Source organism: Zophobas morio, unplaced genomic scaffold (assembly GCF_036711695.1).
Source record: "Zophobas morio isolate AGI-343-1 ecotype UQ-CSIRO unplaced genomic scaffold, CSIRO_AGI_Zmor_V1 ptg000014l, whole genome shotgun sequence".
Lineage (NCBI taxonomy): Eukaryota > Metazoa > Arthropoda > Insecta > Coleoptera > Tenebrionidae > Zophobas > Zophobas morio.
Window position 1 is genome coordinate 13,214,698 of NW_026972119.1, and position 22,630 is coordinate 13,237,327.

Sequence of the window (22,630 nt, forward strand, 5' to 3'; positions counted from 1 at the left end):
GATTGTTGTCAAATGTTATAAGTATACGAATATGACGCTAACCAAAATTTGTCTGACCATCTGCATCGACAATTTAATGACAAAACTTAAAAATTTTGTATTTTTGTTGAGCTATCATATTACATATGTCTTATAACATTCTTGCCTATCTAACAATATATATTTCTATCAGTAAAATCTGTGAAATAGGACGCAATGCTTTTAACTTTCTACCATACAATAACTCCAAATTGTGTATTTCTGTATTCTAATATTGCTAACTCTAGATAAGCATTCGTGTGGATACATTTTTTTACTTCCCTTCACTGTTCCAATACTCTTCTCAACTAGTCCATTAGATCTAGAATATTCTGGACTTGACGTTTCACAACCTCGTCAGAAAATTTTGGAATTTCACACTAGTAAACTGTTTTCCATTTTCAGAATCAAAAATAAGTGGAATTCCATTACCACTAAAAATTCTTTTCAAATGTTTTACAACAGTTTGTGAAGTTATATTATGTAGTTCTCTCACTTCTATAAATTTGGAAAAATAATCGGTTGCAATTCGATACTTTTTGTTGTTGACTTCATACAGGGTATGAAGTAACGAGAACGATTTGTTGAATTTTTTTGAAATTTGGAGTATCCTTAGAGATACCCAAGTTCTATTTTCTGCAATTTAGCTTACGCTCGGTAAGTATTGTAATCGAATCGGTCTGCCGACTCTCTACTTTTAGGTTTTCTCGACCTTTCATGGCCCCTAAGGTACAAAGAAATAGGTCTCACTTTTCCGTCTGTCCGTCTCTCCGTCTGTCTGTCTGTCTGTCGTGTACTTATATTAGGAATATCATGTAGATGGTATAACGCTAACCAAAATTTGTCTAATTATCCCCACCAATAATATGATGACGTCACTTCAAAATTGTACATAGTAAATGGGTTTTAAATTGTATAAAATAACATAGTCCTACACATGTAGTTTATGACTCCTGTTGAATTTTACCCGAAACGTCCAGATTTGTGGAAAAAAATCAAAATTATAAAATAACATTTTGCAATTTAATTTTGAATCTGCCAAACCGAATGCTTTGAAATCTTACAGATGTTTTAAGGCTATAATAGGTATGATAAATTTCTAATAAAAATATATTTACTTACCCCATCCAAAAAATTGACGTCAGCTCAAAATTTCTAAAATGTAAAAAATATGATGAGTCTGTACTTGTGATTTCATTGATATTTTTTGTATTTGCTTATATCTACATGGTCATTAAAAAAAATTAATGAATGCGTGAATTTATTTTATTGACTTAATCAGAAACTAGAAAATCGAGTGGTTTGAAATCTTGGAGATGTTTTAAAGTTATCATAAGTATAGTAATTTTTTTATCAAAAAAATCTGTTTATTCCTCCCATTAAATTCACGGCGTTATCTCAAAATTTTGCCAAAATTCTACCCAAAATGAGTAAAATATGGTGAGTTTACTTGTGATTCATGATTGCATTCCTATTTTTTATTGATCAAATTAAGAATGAGTCACCCCATTTTCCCGAAAATGTGAAAATACAAATGTCTTTATTTAATAAGAAATATAATAATGATATTCAAAACATTTTGTCGATTGCTGCTTACTACCTAATGGTTTTGACTCTCTGTTTTAAGGGGACGAACTCATTCAAATCAAACTAATTTCTACGTGACATTCTTCCGATGTATAAACATACCTAAGGGCGTGCAGTAATGGAGTCCGTCGGGCAATTTGGTATTTCTCGATATTTCATAACCCCTAGATAAGGCCGTAGTTAGCCGGAGGCTAGGGGATGCTGAGCCTCCTCTAGATCTAGACGAGCTATATTTAACCAAATGTCAATTACAACGGCGAAAAGCAAAATAAAATGTAGTGTTTTATTCAATAAGCGGAGGTTTAGTTTAGTTTCTCTTTCACTTTCGTGTCTATAAGTTGATAAGCATTATCGCTATTTGTCTTCAATTACGAGTACCATAAATGATTTTCAATTCAGTCTTCAGTCGCACCTCTGTTATTACATACGGCAGACATGATTAAATTGTTTCGTTATTTTATTAATTTTAAATTATTATTATTCAAGAATAACAATAAAACAATACTTCTATTATTAGTAAATATTACAATGCATCTATTCAAACTGATATACGCATCCTTGCAAAAATGTGGATGACATCAACACAAAATTTTGTAATAGAAAAACTCACTTGTAACAAACGGTTAGCACGTTTCTTTATCTTTATTCAAACATTAGATACATATTTTTATTTTAGCTTATAATGGTTGACATAAAAACAATGAAATTCACAAAATCAAATCTTTTAATTTTTCAAAAGAGCTGGATTTGACAAGCTGTACTTTATGGGCGAGGGAAGTTCTGTAGAAGTAATTTTCGACCAATTTTTTCTTGTTGACTTTATACAGGGTCGCTAAAAAGTATGGAAGCAGTCGAATATCGCTAGAACGGTTTGTTGAATCTTTTTGAAATTTGGGCTGAGCTGTTTAGAAAATAGAACTCAAGTTCTATTTTCTGCAATTTTTTCAAATTATATACTTCATTTATTACTTCCCGAGCGTAAGCTAAGGAAGTATAGTAATGGAGTCCATCGGACGATTGGACACTTTTATATTTTTTCGACGTTTCTTGACCCCTACAGTACGAAAAAAGTAGTCTCCCGTTTCCACCTGTCTGTCTGTATCCATTTTTATTAGACACGTAATCTCCGAAACTGCTGGACCGATTGTTGTCAGATTTTGTACGTATATTAGAAATATCATGTAGACTGTTAAATGCAAACCAAAATTTTGATAATCATTCCCACCAACAACGTGATGGCATGCCCTCAACATTTTTTATAATAAGTAGGCTTTAAATCTTATAACATAACATACTTGAGCACTTGTTCTTTAGGCATCTGTCTTCAATTTATCTCCGAGGCATCCTTTTCGCAAAACAAATCAACGTTTTTAAGAGTCTAAGCGAATGCACAAACAGCGGACGTTAAATACCAGCACGGGATTTTTTTTTTGATCTTGTACTCTCCTGCTATTACCTAGGTATACTTTTTGGACAAAAAACCCAGTATGCTTACTTAATTGGTCCTCTCTTCTGTGTTGAAGAGACAAAATCAATCAAGTTTCAGTTTCTTTTAATACATATGCATGCATTTAATGCCACTGATACGTACTTCATTGCCAGCGCTAATACGATATGACGTGGTAATGGTCGAATATTCTTTCGAATTCTTTCGAAATTGAACATAAACAAAATAATTGTGGTGTTATTTACCCTCCTGGAGCTCGTTCTTTGGCGTACATGGTGCTGAAATTTCTTACAACCATATACAGTAGCTAGCAGCTCCTTTTCAATTTCAACGTATGATTGCTGAACTTGAGGAAACGATTTTGAAGCATAAGCTATGTGTTTTGAATTCTGCAATAATGCTGCACCTAATTCATGTATTTACTGTCAAAATTAACTGTCATATAGTTTGTAGAAAAATTGGCGATTTAGTTGAAATTTATTTTAATGGATCAAAAGCTTGTTTTCCTTCAAACAGCTGTTGAAAACCCTTAACTTGGCAATGTATCTTGTGAGATACATAAAATCGAAAATTTTTTTTTGCTCGTAATTTGTACCATTTCGTTTTCAAAATCATACCAATGTTGTGCTGTATGTTTCATTTAAAACATGTATTTTTTTTATGAATTTTACTTAATGTTTAAAGCAAATTAACAACGTTTTTGTTGCAGCGCGCATGGTTCTTATTCAACTTTCCGAAAATTTCAGTACATGCTCTTACAAAATTGTTAATTATACTGATACTTTGGGCCAACAAAGCTTGTTTTTTATTTTGGAACCTTCTAAAAGCATCATAAATAACATATAGTTAACTCATTGTTGAAAATACTTTATACATAGCATTTAATTAAGATTTAAACTGTGTGTATCTCACGGGATACACTGCCAAGTTTAGGCAGAATCATGGTTGTATCCTGTGGTACACACTGCCTCGTTTCCCAGCATCGATAGGTGTATCTGTAGAGATACACCGCCAAGATGTAAATAAATCATTGTTGTATCTTCTAGGATACATTGCCAATTCATATCCATATATAGAAAAATAAAATTTCTAGTTATTCAAACGTGAATAACATAATTTATTGATTATAGTCAAGGTTACAAGCAACGTGTATATACATTTATCAGTTAATGTAACGTTCATTTGAGAAGACTATATCAAAATTATATTTATATAACAACAATTTTATAATATGTATATGTACACAAGTCTGGTTATTAATAAAATGAAGGCAAGTAATCAACGTGTCGATCACAAAACCTTGTTTATTAATGTCTGCTTACTTCCTTGAATTTTAAGTTTAAAAACTTCGAGGATAATACTGTTAGTTTTTGCGTTAACTAAAAGCCCTGGACAGGTTGTAACCCAAGCAATTTTGAGAATCCCAACATCTGGTCAGGTATCTTTACTTCCTGACATTTGAGCGGGAAACTGTACCATAAATTTTGGTTCTATTTTGTTGTTGGATGAAACATATACAAAATAACCTAATTACGGCAATGTTTATGATGTATCCAGCTCTGTCCTTGCACTCTGATTATTATTTCCAGTTAAGAGCAAATGAAATTAATTTACCGTTCCACATTAAATTTCTAGATAGTTGGAATATAATTTAACAAATTGTTATAAATTTTGCAGTTTATTTAGGTATAGATATTTCAGAAAGTTGTGTTGAATGAAAATATTGAACAAATTTGAAATTTTGGTTCTAATTTTAAATTCATAAGACAAATTTAGACATATTGTGTTACAAAAATAATAAAAAAAAAAACAGAAAATCCAAAGCAAATTTGTTTGAATAAATTAAATACTATACACACACCGACACTTGTATTTTTGTAAATTATATTTTTAGTACTAATAGTGAACAAATTTTGGATGAACTGTTAATTAGTATTTTGATTTTCATTAGATAATTTCCTTAATACAAAGTTTTTTTTATTGTCATTTGAATTTCCTTTTATTTTGCACTACTTAATTTAATGCAAACGGCAGCGGAAAATTAATCAGATTTCAATGAATAAATACAGTACAATTTCGTTCATTTCCGTTCGATCAGGCCAAGCCACAGAGTGCCCATCGTAATTCGCACATGCACTTGCAACACTCAAGTGTCCTTCGCTGTTTACATCTTTCACTTTAATTTTTATTACCATGGTCAGAACGGGATTTACAAACCCCTATACAAACAATCTAAACGTCCATCTGGGTAGGTAGTCGAACGATTTACGCGGGAAAGAGTATTGTAAATTATGGGTCCGTTTTCTTTGAGCAAATGTTATTCATAAACGAATCTGTCGACAAAATTTATATTCTTCTTTATAACTGCATGTTTTTGTGAACTATGTTTAAATTTTCCATTAAAAAACATACCTTTGCACATTATAAATTTTCTTATATGTTTAGTGTTATAATGTGCACTAATGTTACATAGGTTGTATTATTTATTATCAAAATATTCATGCAAAAGCATTAGTAATACTAACAAAATTCCCATGTGCAAGCATTTTTTAATTAATTTACTAAAACATTTATTGAATAAGTAATGAATCATACAGCAAAACTACAATAAATTATTTCTACTTAAGAGCAACTAAAGTTATTTAATTTTACCTCCCACATTAGATTTTTGTAAGGTTGCAATATTTAGCAAACTGATTTGCCTTTTGCAATTTATTCTTAAACATAAATTTAGGCTTCTTATGTTAAAAAAAATAATAAAAATAATAAACAGAAAGTTTAAAACAAATTTCTAAAAAAAAAAATCATGTATATATAGAGTTACTTGTATATATTTTTTAAATTATGTTTTCTATAATAGTGGTATGAATTTTGAATGAACTGTAAATAAATATTTTAATTTTCAGTAGATTGTTTTCTTAACAGAAAAAGTTTATTTTTTGCTGTTACCTATTTAAAGTTATAATATTCTTGATATTTACACTGTTTAATTTAATGCAAGTGCTAACAGAAAATTTGCCAATGTTTCAATTAATATATGTAGGTATGAATACATCAAGCCACTGATGAGTCGCAATTTGTACGTTAAAATACAAGTGCAAACTCCAATATTCGTTTTCGCTCTTTACATCTTTCATTTTAAAGGTTTTTTACCATGGTCAGAATAAAATTTACAAGACCCTGTCCCTATACTAACAATCGGACCATCTGGTTAGTTGAATTCCGCGGGAAAATGTGTTGTAAATTTTCCGTTCTCTTTGAGCAAATGTTCACAAACGAATCTGGCGGCAAGATTTATTTTATTCTTAACGTTGTTGTTTTTAATTTTCACAGTAGTACGCAATAATTATGTAAAAGGATTAATTTATTATATTATATTTTATACTGTTTTAATTGTGTAAAATAATGAATATAATTATATTTGTAAAAAAATCATGAGTTGTCTGAATCTGGTGTTCTGGACCGAGTTTGATTAATAATAATTATCTATATTTACTGAGATTTTGATACAATTTTAGTACATTTATATCAGACCAACATAAAAATCTGGTTGTATCTTAGGAGATACATTGCCAACATTGCTTAAAATCATGGTTGTATCCCACAGTTCACACTGCCAGCTTTTCGATGAATTTATGCTGTGTTCCTAAAATCTGGCAATGTATCTACACAGATACATTCCAGTACCCCCTAAACCGGGCGGTGTATCTTCTGAGATACATAGTTGTAAACAAAGAACGATTGTGTTGAAAATTATTCTGAACGATTTTTTTGCTTTGTAACTTCCATATATGTACAAAAATGTAGAAAGATAATTTTTTGTGACCTCTTCTGGTTTTGCCAAGTTAAGGGTTAAACATAAAATCTTTTTTAAATAAAATATCTAAAGGAGACGTTATTTCGGTTGAATTTGGAATAAATCACTGTAAATAATAATAATTAATCATACCTAAGAATCTTTGTAATTCTTTAACATTACAGTGATCTGGGGTGGGATTTTGTTTCTACCGATACGATACGAAGCGATAACGAAGCGATAAATGATAAGGACCACATTTTATCGGTATCTATATTATCGTTATAGAAACAAAATCCCACCCGTGGATTATTTTTTATTACCTTTGTTTTATCAAAATCTGCTTTAATTGCTTAATCACTGATCACATGCCCCTGATACTTAATTTCTTTTAAAACAAATTTACATTTTTGAGCATTAAATCGAATTATCTTTACTTGTTTTAACACTAATCTTAATCTCCTATTATGTTCTTCTAAAATGTCGGCTCACATTAAAATGTCATCAATTTATAACTATATCAATGCCCCCTAAATCTTCAAAATATTCGTTAATCTTTCTTTGAAATACCTCTGATGCAATTTTTAAACGATAAGGTAACTTTAAAATCTACTCCTTCCAAAAGGTGTGTTAAATATACATAGCTTAGAGCTTCCATCATCCAGCTTGATGTTCCAAAATCCACTAGCACCATCTAATATAGAAAAATATTTCGCATTTTTCAATTTCATGGTAATCTTTTCGTATGTAGGAATTACATATTGTTCTCTTAAAATGTAGGTTCATTTACCTTAACAATGGTTGTTTGTTTTGCTAGGTTATCTTGAACATACATTTTAATTATTTACAATACTGTACTTTCCTGGAAGACATCTTATACTCCGAAATGTCGCCGAAAATTCCTTCTGAAGATCATTGCATTTTTTAATACCATATACCATTTTCACTATACCCATTTTGTTTATGGCCTGCTGATCTAAAACGTTTATCCCTTCCGTAACTATTGTAAAACCTACCCAATACAATGTATCTTTCAATTCGCCTTATAACTTTACAAAACCTAGAACTTCCATTTTACTGCATGTGTATGTCCTTAAATGCATACCTGTTTTTTCTGTTTTGGCACCGTTGCAATATTTGTTGTATTCTCTGATATTCAGCCTATTGACTTCTGCTACTGAGTCGATCTTGAAAACCACTTGTTGATTGTAAATACGAAGAATGACCTTCCAATCATTTTTTTGGCATCTTCTTTATTTGTACCTTGTTAATATACGAACCACTTGCTTATCACCCTCTCAGATTCTCCTTGCGTCTGAATCAAATCCATTGGTTTTTTAAACACATTTTCTTAAAATGCCAAATTTCCCACGAAGGGAACACTTTTTGTTGTGTTAGTTCTAACATCTCGTACAGTGCGCAGTACTTTTTCCCCACCCGAATTTGACCTTGAATTCGAGTGTTGTTCCTTCCTTGGATTTGGGCCTCTTCCATTTTTTTTCCACGTATGACTTGCAACGATTCTTTGCTATTTCAGCAGTTTTACAAATCTCGATGGACTTGTTTAAGTCTAACTTTTTTGTTCTCAGTAAATGTTCTTTTACCGTTGTATATATAAGACATAGCTTGTATCCCTTTTCAAACTCAGTCAAGGCTGGAAATTTGCACGTGGAACTTAACTCAAACAAATAAATTTCACAGTAAAGTTGCGTCAGTGGTAAATCACCTAAAGAACATGATTATGTGCAAGCAATGTCTAAATCAGCCTAGAAAATATAACAAATCCCTCAGAACTTGCTTTTCTCCTTGTAAAACCGTCCTACTGTTACATTACCCACACAATAGTCATAGAAAAGTCTTTCCAATATTTTGTGTCATGTTGCTACTTTGAGATGAAAGTTAAGCCGCTTTCAGTGGTCTGGCTTTTTTCAGAGACGTTAGCTTCTACCAAATAGAGCATTTCTGGAGTTGTTCGTCATGTGTTATCGACAAAGAAATGTTGATATTGGAGCTTATAAATTACAACATTCAGCAATATATAATTAGGTGTGGTTATTTATAGCGTCCTTATTATGATTTCCGCGAACAGTTTGTTTTAGTTTAGTTTACGTATGTAAGCTTCATTCAACTGTACCTATTGAGACTGAAGCCATAATGGTGGATGCGCCGGGAAATAACCATATGTTTAAAACGAGAACCACGTTTCGTATTCATTCCGTTATGGTTATATTTTTACAAAAATGTGCTGTTATAATGATCTACTTCTCTTTGTAATGTATGTCGGATGCAGTGATACGGATGTAAGATAAAAGGTGGAGCGTTCTTTTGTTTTACAATATAGATATTATTTATTATTATAGAAGGAAATAAAAGACGTGAACATAATTAAAAACACAACACTCGTCTCCAGATAATATAAATTGGACATTAATAATTAAGGAATTAAGATTTTAACACTATAAGTATGTAGTTGGGTACTAAACAAGTTTGTCAAGACTACATTTCAGTTAAAAATAGTGCGTTTTCAATCTTGTAATGCACTGCGATACTGCGAACCTGAAGTTCCTATCATAATTTCATAACTGAAAGCTTCGTGGAAATTCAAATGTTGCACCTCAATTTTGTCAACACGTTACCCGGAACTGAACAAAGAAAAACTATCTGGCGCTTTTTTACTAAATTTGCAAGTTATTGTTTGATGATTTGTCCCTAAAACATAAAAATCTTAAACAGACGCAATCTGTTTTATAAATAACGCACTATTTTTATTGATGGTTACATGTTTCTCTTCCATTTTATCTTGAGTAGGGTTGCACTTTGTGTTTTGATAAGCAATGTGTATACTGTAATATTTGCTGTGAATAATCCAAATATTTCACTGTAAACAATTATAAATTATAAACAATCAAACTTTGTGCTTTCATAAACTTCGAGTTGTTTTGTTTGAGTTAAACATAAACGGATATTGCTTTCTACACAAAAGAAACACGCACCAATATTGCGTATTGTGTGTTTTACGTGCATAACACTTCGAGGACAGACATCAAACACATAACTCACTGTTTAAAGTTACAAATTCAAGACTGTCTGAATTTTTAATGGCATCATTTTACCGGAATTCATTATTCTCCCGTTCGTCCTCTTCTTTTATAATTCAAGACGAACATCAATACAATCGTGTTGTTGGAGGTCACGTCCCGGTGATAGAACGATCCAATAAAACGGTTTCTTAGCCCTGGAATTACCTTGTTGTAAATGCCAAGATCTGTCATTTATGTGTGAAACTTTGTTTCAGGACATTCCGATGCATACAACGACTTTAACGTTCCTGTTAATGGCGTGGGACAGATTGCGTTTCATTAGACACCCAACGAAAGCTCGTTTGCCGGCATTCGTCTGCATTATTGGGACATGGTTAGCATCTGTCTGTTTGGTATTGCCGTACCCTATTTACATCATTTACATCGATCTAGGGGTGAGTAAAACGGTTATTAAGCTGTGGAGTACTGTTAGCTGAGTTCGAGTCAGGAAATAGTGGTAACGCTACTAACAGTTGAACATTAGTGAGGAGCGGATTAATTTTGATATTAATTAATCCATACGTTTAATAAAATTACATCACCTGCAGCGTGATTCACGGGAAATGATGAGCCCGATGAAATTAGGAAGGCAACTCAGAATATCTTTCCAAACGATTTGAAATTGAATGAATATTACACTTGTAGGTAAGCAGAGAAAAATGTTGTGCCTCGGTGGGATTCGAACCCCACGCCTCTCGCTCTCCGGGCAAGCATCCTAACCACTAGAACACGAGGCCACTTATCTTTCTCTGCTTACCGACACACTAAAAACAAATTTTTGGAGCGGAAACACTGAACATTTTTTAAGAAGGAAATTGAAACGTTTTTCATTTTCTAAATTCTAGTGCAGAAGTAACATTTATGGTACTCGACGGAACATGAATAAACACAGAAAAATTACGATTTTATTTATATACCATTCGGTATAGTTCGAATTACTATCTACATTTTTTGTTAGAAATAAAAGTCAAATGCAAGGGTAGTTTGAATTTGATTAAAATTTTTCTAATTCAACCTTTTAGAACTGATGGAGAAAAACGACTTTTGATAGACGAGAAATTATGGGAAAGTGGTTATGAGGTCTTTAGATTACCTCCATACCGTTGTCAAGTTTTATTCAGTAAATTTCTGAATTTCTGAACATTAAATTAATCAGTTTAATAATAATAATATTTCTTGATGATATTTAAGCTGGCAACAGCGGTTATCTTTCTGAAAAATCTTAAATAGTCCATAACCCAAATCGCCATAAGATCAGCTTTGCTCCAGAGGTGGCTCTTTAAAGGTTGTCCTATCGTTGTAGCAGACGTTCTTCTAAAACAGTGGTCTGTGTAACTGCACGGATTTGGCAATTGTGCCAATAGTATTGATACTAATGCTTTTTCTAATAGAGTTACCACTTCGTTATCTAAAAAAAATCGTAAAATTTTAATTTGCGAAAGAGGAAGAAAAATGGACATTTTTGATATAAATAAAAAATTTACATCTTTCATATTTTCACTAGAAATTGTAGCTTTATGTCTTTAATATTTTCAAGTTGACGAAAAGTTCTACGCCCATTACTCAGTACAGTTCAACAAAATAATGTCATTTCTTTGAAAAATAAAAAAATATGCGTTTTCTAATTGTTATTTGTGATAGCCTCCAACAAATATAGATAAATAATACCAGTAACAGTTTGTCTACGACTTTCATCTTTTTTTAATACCTAAATATAAACCAGTGTATTTTCGACCAATCTAGAGTCCACTTGTCGTTAGAAAGCAAATATGGGCAGCTCATGAGTTGATAGGGCAAGGCACAAGATGCTTTTAAATCTAAATATTGAAAAATTATATTGTCATACTTGCTTTTTAGAAATTCACATGAAAATTTTTCGAAAAAGGAAATTTTAGAAACATTAAGCAATAAGAAGCTAAATTATCAAGAAAAATTTTGTTGTTATTTAAAAATGTGAATTTAAATATTTTTGGTGGTCACTCAAGTGTCTTTAGAACTGAAACAACTTGAACGTGCTCGCATTTTAGAGCTTCATTTTTAAGTGAAGGAAGTATTGTAATCGAGTCTGTCAACCGACTCTCTACTTTTACTATTTTCAACCTTTCGTGATCCCTAGAGTACGACGAAATAGGTCTCCCGTCTCCGTCTGTCTGCCCGTCTGTCTATTCTACACATTGACTCTGTATTGAGTTTTACTCGGAACTTCCAGATTTTTGGGAAAAATATCAAAATTATAAAACAAGATTTTGCAATTCAATTTTGAACCTGCAAAACCGAATGCTTTGAAATTTTGCAGTTGTTTTAAAGTTATGATAAGCATGATAAATTTTTAATCAAAATATATTTACTTATCCCCTTCAAAAAATTGGTGACGTCAGCTCAAAATTTTGCTGAAAAATGTGCAAAGTATGTTGAGTCAGTACTTGTGATTTATCATACACTAATATTTTTTAGATTTGCTTATACATGGTGCCTCAAAAAAATTGATGACAATGTATTTTATCAAGAATTGCAGAAGTAAATACTTTTAAATCTTGTAAACGTTTTGAAGTTATTGTAAGCATGGTAACTTTTTAATCAAAATGTATCTGTTTCTCAACCCTGTTTGTTCCCCTCAAAAAATTGATAACGTCATCTTAAAATTTTGCGGCATAAATTCTACCCAAAATGTGCAAAACATGATCAATTTTTACTTGTGATTTAATTTGTGATATAGGTATTCATATTTTTTAGTTTTGCTTAAAGAGGTGGATCAATTTTTACTTGTGATTTAATTTGTTATATAGGTATTCATAATTTTTAGTTTTGCTTAAAGAGGTGGGTCAAAAAATTAATGAATGAGTCAATTTATTTTATTGATTAAATCAGGAACGGCTCACTCCATTTTCACAGAAAACTTTGGAGCTCAAGGGTTCTTAGAGATGGATTATTTTAAGTTCAACATAGGAGTCATCAGAATCTGACAACGGACTGTCAGTCAGTAGCGTAACATGTACACTTCAGAAAAGGGTGGTTTTTAGATTTATTTTTTTAAATCGCAAACAATAACACGCGGAAACATAAACTTAAGAGAACTGTAGACGCTAATCCAAACAGGTACAGGTACCCATCGCAGGTAGAAAAGTTCACTATGACAGAGAAACAATGACGGACGCCTCTGAGGGTGCGCCCATTCGGAAATGCTGGATATGTTTCATTCTCCTTCAGGAGCGAGGGAAGTTCTGTTGAAACAACTTTCGACCACTTTTGTGCTTTTACTTTTTTAAAGGAATAAAGTCTAGAGATTTATTATTACAACAAAACTTAGACCGATTTTGTGACAATCTTTTTTATGAAACTAAACTGCGTACGAAAATTTTGTTTTTGTGCTAGGAAGGGAAGACTGTGGTTTATTCTGTTGAACAAGATACTTTTATCGTTATGTGTTATTATCGCAATGGGACTTCCTAAACGAAGAGAATGTGCATTCTGTAACCGCTTGTAAGCAAGAATATCCGGCCAAATACCGTAATTCAAGAAACATCGTTGAAGGCCCACATTAGAGATATAATCAACAGATTTGTTCAAACTGGCAGTATCAATAAAGAGAAATCTCCTGGAAGACTTCATCTGAGGATGATGAGAGACGACTTGAGCAGAATTGAACAATTGAACAAGATTGATGAAAGTATGTTACAGAACACTTTTGAAATTAGAAAGAGAGTGAACATATGCCTTGAACAGAATGATAAACATTTTCAACATTTACTGTGATGTTTAACAGCAATAAATTTTGTTTCTTTTTATCGTAATGAATTAGTTTTATTTTTTAAAAACATATGAAGCGTTTAGGCAACCAGTTATACACATGTGTGTGATCTTTGTCATACATCTTTGGGCAACAAATCTGAGAGGTGGCACGTTTACATGACCTACTGCGACCCTATAATCATTTATAGAAATACTGTGTAAAAGATGATCATACAATTTGGATTTTTTTTACAAAAATTTGGTTGTCACAAGTGTAGGAGAATATTATTATATCACATTTAAATCACTTTAATATAAAATATATTGAGATGACGTCATCAAATTTTTGGTGGGAATAATTAGCCAAATTTTGGTTAGCTCTTTACCATCTAAATGAGATTCCTAATATTATACGTAGTATATAAATCTTTTAAGTTTTACTTCCCGAGCGTAAGCAAAGGAAGTATTGTAATCGAGTCCGTCGGCCGATTCTCTACTTTTACGTTTTCTCGATCTTTCATAACCCCTAGAAGACGAAGAAGTAGGTCTCCCATTTCCGTCTGTCTGTCCGTCTGGCAGTCCGTCTGTCCGTCTGTCCGTCTGTCCGTCTGTCCGTCTGTCCGTCTGCCGTCCCGGATTTTTATTAGACAGATAATCTCCGAAAGTACTCGACCGATTGTTGTGAAATTTTGTACTTATATTAAGAAGATCATGTAGATGGTAAAACGCTAACCAAAATTTGTCTAATCATCCCCACCACTAATGCGATGACGTCACTTCAAAATTGTACATAGTAAATGGGTTTTCAATTGTATAAAATAACATAGTCCTACACATGTAGTTTACAACTCCGAATTGACTTTTTACCCGAAACGTCCAGATTTTTGGAAAAAAAATCAAAATTATAAAACAACATTTTGAAATTTAATTTTTAATCTGCTAACCAGAATGCTTTGAAATGTTGCAGATGTTTTAAGGCTATAAAGAGCATCATAAATCTTTAGTCAAAAAATATTTGCTTATCCCCTCCAAAAACTTGATGACGTCAGCTCAAAAGTTTGTGGAATAAATCATATCTAAAATGTACAAAATATGATGAGTCTGTACTTGTGATCTATCACTCCATTCATATTTTTTGGATTTGCATATACAGGGTGACTCAAAAAAATTAATGAATGCGTAAATTTATTTTACTGATTTACTCAGAAACTACAAAACCGAATGCTTTGAAATCTTGCAGATGTTTTAAGGTTATAAAGAGCATAATAAATGTTTAGTCAAAATATATTTGCTTATCCCCTCCAAAAAATTGATGACGTCAGCTCGAAAGTTTGCCGAATAAATCCTATCTAAACTGTAAAAATATGATGAGTCTGTACTTGTAATTTATCACTCCATTCATATTTTTTGGATTTGCATATACAGGGTGACTCAAAAAAATTAATGAATGCGTAAATATATTTTATTGATTTAATCAGGAACTACAAAACCGAATGCTCTGAAATCTTGCAGATGTTTTAAGGTCATAAAGAGCATAATAAATGTTTAGTCAAAATATATTTGCTTATCCCCTCCAAAAACTTGATGACGTCAGCTCGAAAGTTTGCCGAATAAATCATATCTAAAATGTACAAAATATGATCAGTCTGTACTTGTGATCTCTCACTCCATTCATATTTTTTGGATTTGCATATACAGGGTGACTCAAAAAAATTAATGAATGCGTAAATTTATTTTATTGATTTACTCAGGAACTACAAAACCGAATTCTTTGAAATCCACTGCGAAAAAAAACATAATAGGCATGCAGTCGTCACGTTTCCGACAGCGAGGGAAGTACTGTCTAAAGTCTTTAGACCAATTTTTTACTGAAGTATTGGTTTTAATTTTATTTCTTTTTTCTTAGAATTAATTTCATAGTTTTGGATTTGACTTATTTTTTAGAATTTAATTTTTCATCGTGTGTAATGAATTTTATTGTTGATTGAATATCAGAGTATATTCAGAGTTTTTTAAAAAAATATTTTCTCATCCTCTATTCTTATTTTATTTTAATGTGCCACTTGGGCATTGATGAATTCCTAACGATAATCTTTAGTTTCATAAAAACTGACCTTTCTCCTATTATCCTTCCGTTCTGCAAATAAAATACAAAAGAAATAAAGTAGTTATTATTTATTAAATAACTTAAGGTTGTTCTCCTTATTTATCGAACCTGACTTACTCCATGTTGTTTACTAATTCATTAGCTGTCAATAATAGTTAAATTTTCATTTGTGCACGTAGGGTTTTTAAACTCGATCTTCGATCCCATTCTGGAAATATCCGGACCCAAAAAATAAACTCACACATTTAGCACATTCGTCATGACTGTCTGTTACGAAAGACTCCATTGTAATTAGGGTCTGTCGGGCTTGTGGTTGACATCCTACGTAGATATTGCAGAAATTTGAATTACTGCTTTCAGCTTGTGCATGGTTTATTTGGTTTATGGCAATATAAAGTTAGCTTGTTTATGGTAACGTATTTGGGTTTGCAATTGTAGCTCCCAGTGACATCTAGACAACGAGAATTTATATTTAAAGGTAGATTCTGAACGACATTGTATTTTTAGAATGCATTGCCTTGAAAGCGATTTTGAAATGTAATTTCGTCTGGACCGAGAAACTTGCTTTAAATGGATGATCTTAATGTCTTCTCTAAACTAATCCAATTTTCGAAGTTTTGGTTCATTTCGGCTGTTATTACTAATCAAAGGTCTACAGAGATAGTTGATTTAACGTGTTAAATTCTATAATTTTTTGACATGACTTTTTTATTGCCATTGTCGAAAAACCGACCCCTGGAATTATTCCAGATAGCGACGATCGACCCCGAACTTTACATACACAGTGCACTTTCGTCGCCGATATCGTACACAAAATTGTGGATTTCTCGCCTAACCCCTGAAAACCAGCTCCTAAACTGTTTTCTGTAACGAAGCTCTACTATAATCCGATCGGCTCAAACTCAGCACACATAATTTACCCGTTTCGGAAACGTCTTATGCAAAATTGAGCTTCCTATGAGCAGCCCCTAAAAACCACCCTCAAAACAGTTTAGGGTGACGAAATTTTAAAACAATCCCATCTGTCGCAAGTTTACGATTCACAATGCAATTCTCTCGGAGAGAAAGTTGAGCTGCATTCTCGGAACTCTTCCAGGTGACAAAGCTTTGTAATAATTAGATCGGGCTTAAGCTCGGCAAGTGTGTTACGATCCATTCGGGAATATCGTAACAAAATTCCGGTGTTCCAAGACTAAGCTTTAAAACCACAACCGGAAGTGTGAAGGAGCTTGAAGAGTATCTAATTTAGGGAGAATTTGACTTGCATAAGGTACTGTAACGATTTATCTGAATAGTTTTTTTATATAAAATAAACTGTAAAAATAGGTCAACTGTAGAAACAACAATTTAGCAGATTTTTCAACATTACCATCAATCAGTTGAGGGTTATTTCATTAAGTTGCAGCTTAATTAAAATGTAGCAAGTGTAGAGAAAACTGTTTGGATTGTTTGTGCCAGTTTTAGTTAACTGTCTCGTTACGTGATTCAATTTTAAGTTTAATATACATTCTTAGCGTGTTTTCAGGTTCAGGTTTCATTAAAACAACGGTTTTTGTTTAAATTTGTATCAAACATTAAAAGAATGCTTTCGATGTAATTTATTTGTAATAAAATATTACTTGCCCCGCAGTTTATTAAACAGAGTGTTTAAATCGATACGTTGCTGGTAAACATTAGAGTTTATTTTCCCTTCGAAATATACATATTTGTCAATCCTGAACGAAATGATACACTGGTAAATACAATAAGTGTAACAATGAAATGAATCGATGTCGGTTGGTATTTTTACTTCCCGGGTGTAAACTAATGAATGACAAATGTTTTGTCACGTTCCACAGCTCGTTGAAGATGAAAATTTTTATCACAGTTTACCTCTTTTTCTTAAAAGATCGAATAACTCAGGTAACTTAAAGTTAATATATTTAGGCCCACCGAGCTTTAGTGGAAAATATGAAGGCGAAGACTTCTTATATTTGTTTACATACATATGGTCCGTAACGTAAAAACCACACGATTAAGGTAACAGTAAAAAATAAAAACGCTTCGAAGGTTTACCATAAACAACCCGACGAAAAATATAATGTCGGTATTGGAAACGATATCTAACAAATATCTGTCTACTTTGTATGAAAAACTTTCACAAAAACTCTTTCATCTTCTCCATATCTTTTCTGTGTATGGATTGATTTTTTTTACATATATAAATATTTGTTTCTAACATAAACTGCAATGTTTTTATAATACTCTGAGTTTCCACATTAAAATTTTCTGAAATCTCGAGAACTTACACGAGATTTCAGAAAGCACAATATCGTGGGACAAATGTGAATTTAATAACATTTTCAGACGTACCTACTTATTTAATTCCAAACATAGACATTATTAGCATGTTTATTGCATAACCAGATACTTTTCCGTTTTGAGTGTGTGATGTAATTCAAACTCCGGGAAAATAATTCCCAAACCAATCTCATTTCAGCCCATTGTTAATGTTATGCATGCGGGATCGATGATGTAGCATGTTGAAAGCTTTGTTGAGAAATACTCTGGCAAAATATTAGAAGTTTCGTGTATAAACACTGTTCTTTTTTAACTTTGCGGTACAGAAGTTGTTAAATGTAGCAACATTTTCAGTTGGGTTTTGAAAACAAAATGCTTACCGGGGTTTTAGTTATAGAGGGTACTCGGTGTTAGTTTCAACTGTGTTTTTTTATTTTTATTTATAATTTATAAGTATTTTTGGATAACTAAATAAAAAAATTCCACACTCAAATATTTATATCCGTCATAGCTATGTACAATACTTCCTTCTATATCTACTAGGTTACTTGTTTTTTTCTCCTCCTCCTCTAAAGTGGTTATGTAGTGGGGCTCCTAGCTCACTTTGACCTCACTTGACCTGAGCTACGAGCCCCAATACTTTTTATCGAACGTTTGTCATCGTCTTGTGCTCGGTCGTCCTGACCCCGGTGAAGGTCCTGTTTTGCGCAGACTCGAGTTCTATCCCTCATATCTTTTGCGATTAAAAGTTGAAACGTCGTCTTTCATTTATGATTTGAATAAAGAGTCACATTTACTTTTATGAGGGCAAAAACTTGAAGAGAATAAAAAAATTTTAATTAAAGAAATGATACGGTTTTTCAAAATTTGTCAAAAGATTCTCAACAAATAATCACTGCACTTGAAAAAAATTGTCTAAAATCGTATGGTTACCCAAAAATTTGCAAACAGATCAAGGAAAAAAATTCTATAACATTAAGTTTCAACATACTAGAAAAAATACAAAATTAATCACTATAGAGTCTACAGTTTAGAAAAAGTTTCAATCGTTGAAAGAGTAAATCGCACATTGAAAAATTTTATGTGGAAAAAATTTTGTTTGCAAGGAAATTATAAATGGTTAAATTTATTGCCTAGTGTGGTCCATCAATATAATAATTTTTATCATGGTAATATAAAAATGAAACCTCCACAAGTTAACAAAACCAACGAAAAAGCTACTAGCTGTTTACACTCATTAAAATGGTTAGCAATCAACAAAAGTTTAAAATTGGTGATCACGTAAGAATAAGTATGTATCGCGAAGTCTTTAATAAGGGATACATACCCAATTGGTCAAATGAAATTTTCATAACATATTTTTTAAAATATGAAAGACACCCACACTAGTCGGATTGATAAGGTTTTCATTTACCACAATTCATGGTAAAAGAGATTAAAATTGAGCAAAATATGTTTTATTTATTTCAACGCAAAAAACTTTCAGGTGTGGGATTCGAACCCACGCTCTCTTTCTAGAATCAGAGCTTAAATCTAACGGCTTAGACCGCTCGGCCAACCTGACTACACTTAATTGTTTTATTTATAAATCTGTTTTTCCTACAAGGTATATGAGGAGACAGTCGGGATAGAATTTGAGTCTGCGCGAAACAGGACTGTCCCTGGGGTCAGGTCAAACGACCACAATGCGATGACAAACGTTCGATAAAAAGTAATAGGGCTCCTAGCTTAGGTCAAATGAGGTCAAACTGAGCTGGGAGCCCCAGTATCTAACGACTCTTAAATATTTTGTTTTTTTGAAATTAACCTTGAGTCCTGTCTGGAGAAATGGTTATTTATTTCTATTCCCATACCTCTGCATTTGTGAGACCATTATTATTGATTCAATGTTATTCCTTTGATATTTTTTGATTACTTCTGTGTACTGTTTTCTATCTTCGATTAACATTTTTTTTATTGTATTTTTCCCACTTCTTCATATGATCATTTGTATTTTATTTTATTATTAGTTTCTCGCTTCATATTTCGAATTACTTCCTAAGTTTTCTTTGTTTTTCCTGCTCCTTCACAATCATTGGGATCTTGGATCGTCAATCACTTTTGGTATAGGTTTAGTTTCACCTTGACGCAGTTTTCCCCTTCTGTGTTCCACTAGTAATGCTTTTGGTCATTGTTTAAGACTTCTACATTTGATCTGCCGTGTCTTTCAACTATTCCTTCAGTCTGTTCGTAATTCATATTGTAGGTAAGCCAAGAAAAATGTTGCTCCTCCGGTGGGAATCGAACCGCACATTTACCGTTTGCCGGGCGGGTGCCCTAACCATTAGACTACAGAGGAGGCTTATCTTTCCTCGCTTACACTACGTATTATTGTGCCGCCACAATATCTTGTACATAAAAATTCAGGTAGTGTCTTCTTTCCTTTATTACTTATACCTGTTGTCCATTATTTTTCGTAGGCTTAAAGCGCCCTTTTAAGGACCCAGTTCCACATTCTACACTCTATCTCCAGGCATTGTTAAAACTCTTTCCGAGAATGTCTCCAAACAACTCATTCCAAAAAATTCCAAACCACCTCGTCTATATATGATCTTCCAAAAATTCACAAAGGGGGTATTTCCTTATGACCTATCGACAGCGCCTTGATTGCCCCACGTATAACACTTCTCAATAACTGGCAGACATACTAAAGGTTTATACGGACAAAACTTCCGCAAATGTTTTCAATTCTAAATATTTGATTCAACTCTCGTCGATATTCTAGCTATTCTATTAATAGAAAAATTCCTAACGACCATATACTTTGGTTTCTGTGGTCAATTCTATATCAACAGGTATCCGGCACACCAATGGAATCTCTTTCTCGAGTCGTTGCAAGTATTTTCATGGAGTCCCTCGAACAAATTGTTTTAGAGCCGTCGGATTTGAAACCCAAATTATGGCTTCGATAGGTAGGCGATACTTTTATTATTTTGGCTCCATGAGAGCCTTCTTGAATCGTATTAATAGTTGGTAGCCCGATATCAAGTTCACAGTGTCAAACGCTTACCCCATGGTTGTCTAGGTCATTCCGTCTATCGAAAAATCATACACAGAGACCACTATCTTCATGTAAAATCTCATCAGCATCCATCTCATCGTCATTCTTTGATTTACAGAGTATTCTCCATTTCAGATCCTGAAAACTTTCAATTCGGACACAAAGTTAGAACCATTTTCAAACCACCCTGTAAATCCATTGTCTATTTTCTCCGAAGGACAGATTTTCGGAGCCGTCGTCTACAGGTATTTACCGCATTCTATTTTCATGCGGTGCAGTTTACATAGAAATTGGTCATTCCATTAAAACTAGAATATCTGAACACCAAGTTGTATTCAATCCGGTTCCTTCTCATCGGCAGCTATAACAGAGCATCAACACAATACATGCCATCGAATCCTATTTGACAATCAAAAAATCCTAGCTAAAATTCCACATTGCTTTCCTAATAGGAAAATTTTAGAATCTATAGAGATCCAAAAACACCTCAATACAGAAACAGAGATTCTGAATTCCCTCTCTCCTCTGTATAAATGGCTCCTACATACTCATTAACCTCGGTTTCTCGTTCTTCACTGAATTTTTCGTCCTTTCACTTCCTGAAGATACGAAATGTCGTACACTTTCTTAAATGATGAACCAGTAACTGCGCAGTTATCTGGACAAATTCGGTTTATTGTCTAAGTTTCAATCAAGTTTTCGTCCCAAATATAGATGTGAGACATATTTGCTAAATATTACAGATAACATCATCGGAGCTACTGATTTTATGATGTTCGACCTTAATTGTGTTAGTCTTCTCATTTGAACATTCCTTTATCTAACTAGGTAGTACTGCACCGGTACTACTTCCACGCACAAATTTTTAAACTGATCACTTTAGACTCTAGTTGGCGCTGGCTTCATTAAGTTTAAAGTGAGCATGCAACAATATTTGGAAAGGGTGTGCTTGCATGTTAGGGTGTTCAGATGAGAAAACTAGCACAATTAAGGTCGAACATTATGAAATCGTTTGGCCTGTTTAATTGTGCAAACGTCTTCTCATCTGAACATTTCTTTATCTAACTAGGTAGACGTTTAAAGAAATATTGTTGCACAACTGAAAAGTAGGTATGTATAGTTTGTTTTATCCACCTGTCTAATGTTCACCCAAGCACGCGTATACGTTTTCCGGAAAATAATGAAAAGATAATCTTCCTTCCCTCTTAAACTCTGAGTGGCCACAAGATACAGGCGAAGGGTGGTAAAGACACATAGCTGCAGCTGTTCTGTAAAAATTTTAAAATCAAAATTGGGATAAATGCCATCTCTTAAGGAGGTTTTTGTAGGGTCCACCACTGTGGTCCAAACCTTGGAATCAGTAAAACACAGACAAGAAACACGAAGCAAACATAGGGTTTCTATTCTGTGACCTGTTGTGAGGGCCAAGGTAGCCAATTTTTAGGTCAATATTTCCAGTGAGACTTCACTGGTAGGACAAAAAACCCTCAGATACTGAAGAACTACTGCGGGATCCTAGGTTCTTAAATATCTCGGTTTTGTTGGC

The 22,630-nt window shown here is 32.9% G+C and overlaps 1 protein-coding gene across 2 annotated transcripts in view; it reads left to right on the plus strand.

Moving 5' to 3' along the window:
• The window catches only part of LOC135128553 (orexin/Hypocretin receptor type 1), a 211,740-nt gene that overhangs the window by 86,045 nt on the left and 103,065 nt on the right, over nucleotides 1-22,630 (plus strand). For both annotated transcript variants that reach the window (XM_064055430.1, XM_064055431.1), the window contains exon 2: nucleotides 10,144-10,323. In XM_064055430.1, the coding sequence (XP_063911500.1) occupies nucleotides 10,144-10,323 (180 nt within the window). The remainder of the gene's footprint in view (nucleotides 1-10,143; nucleotides 10,324-22,630) is intronic.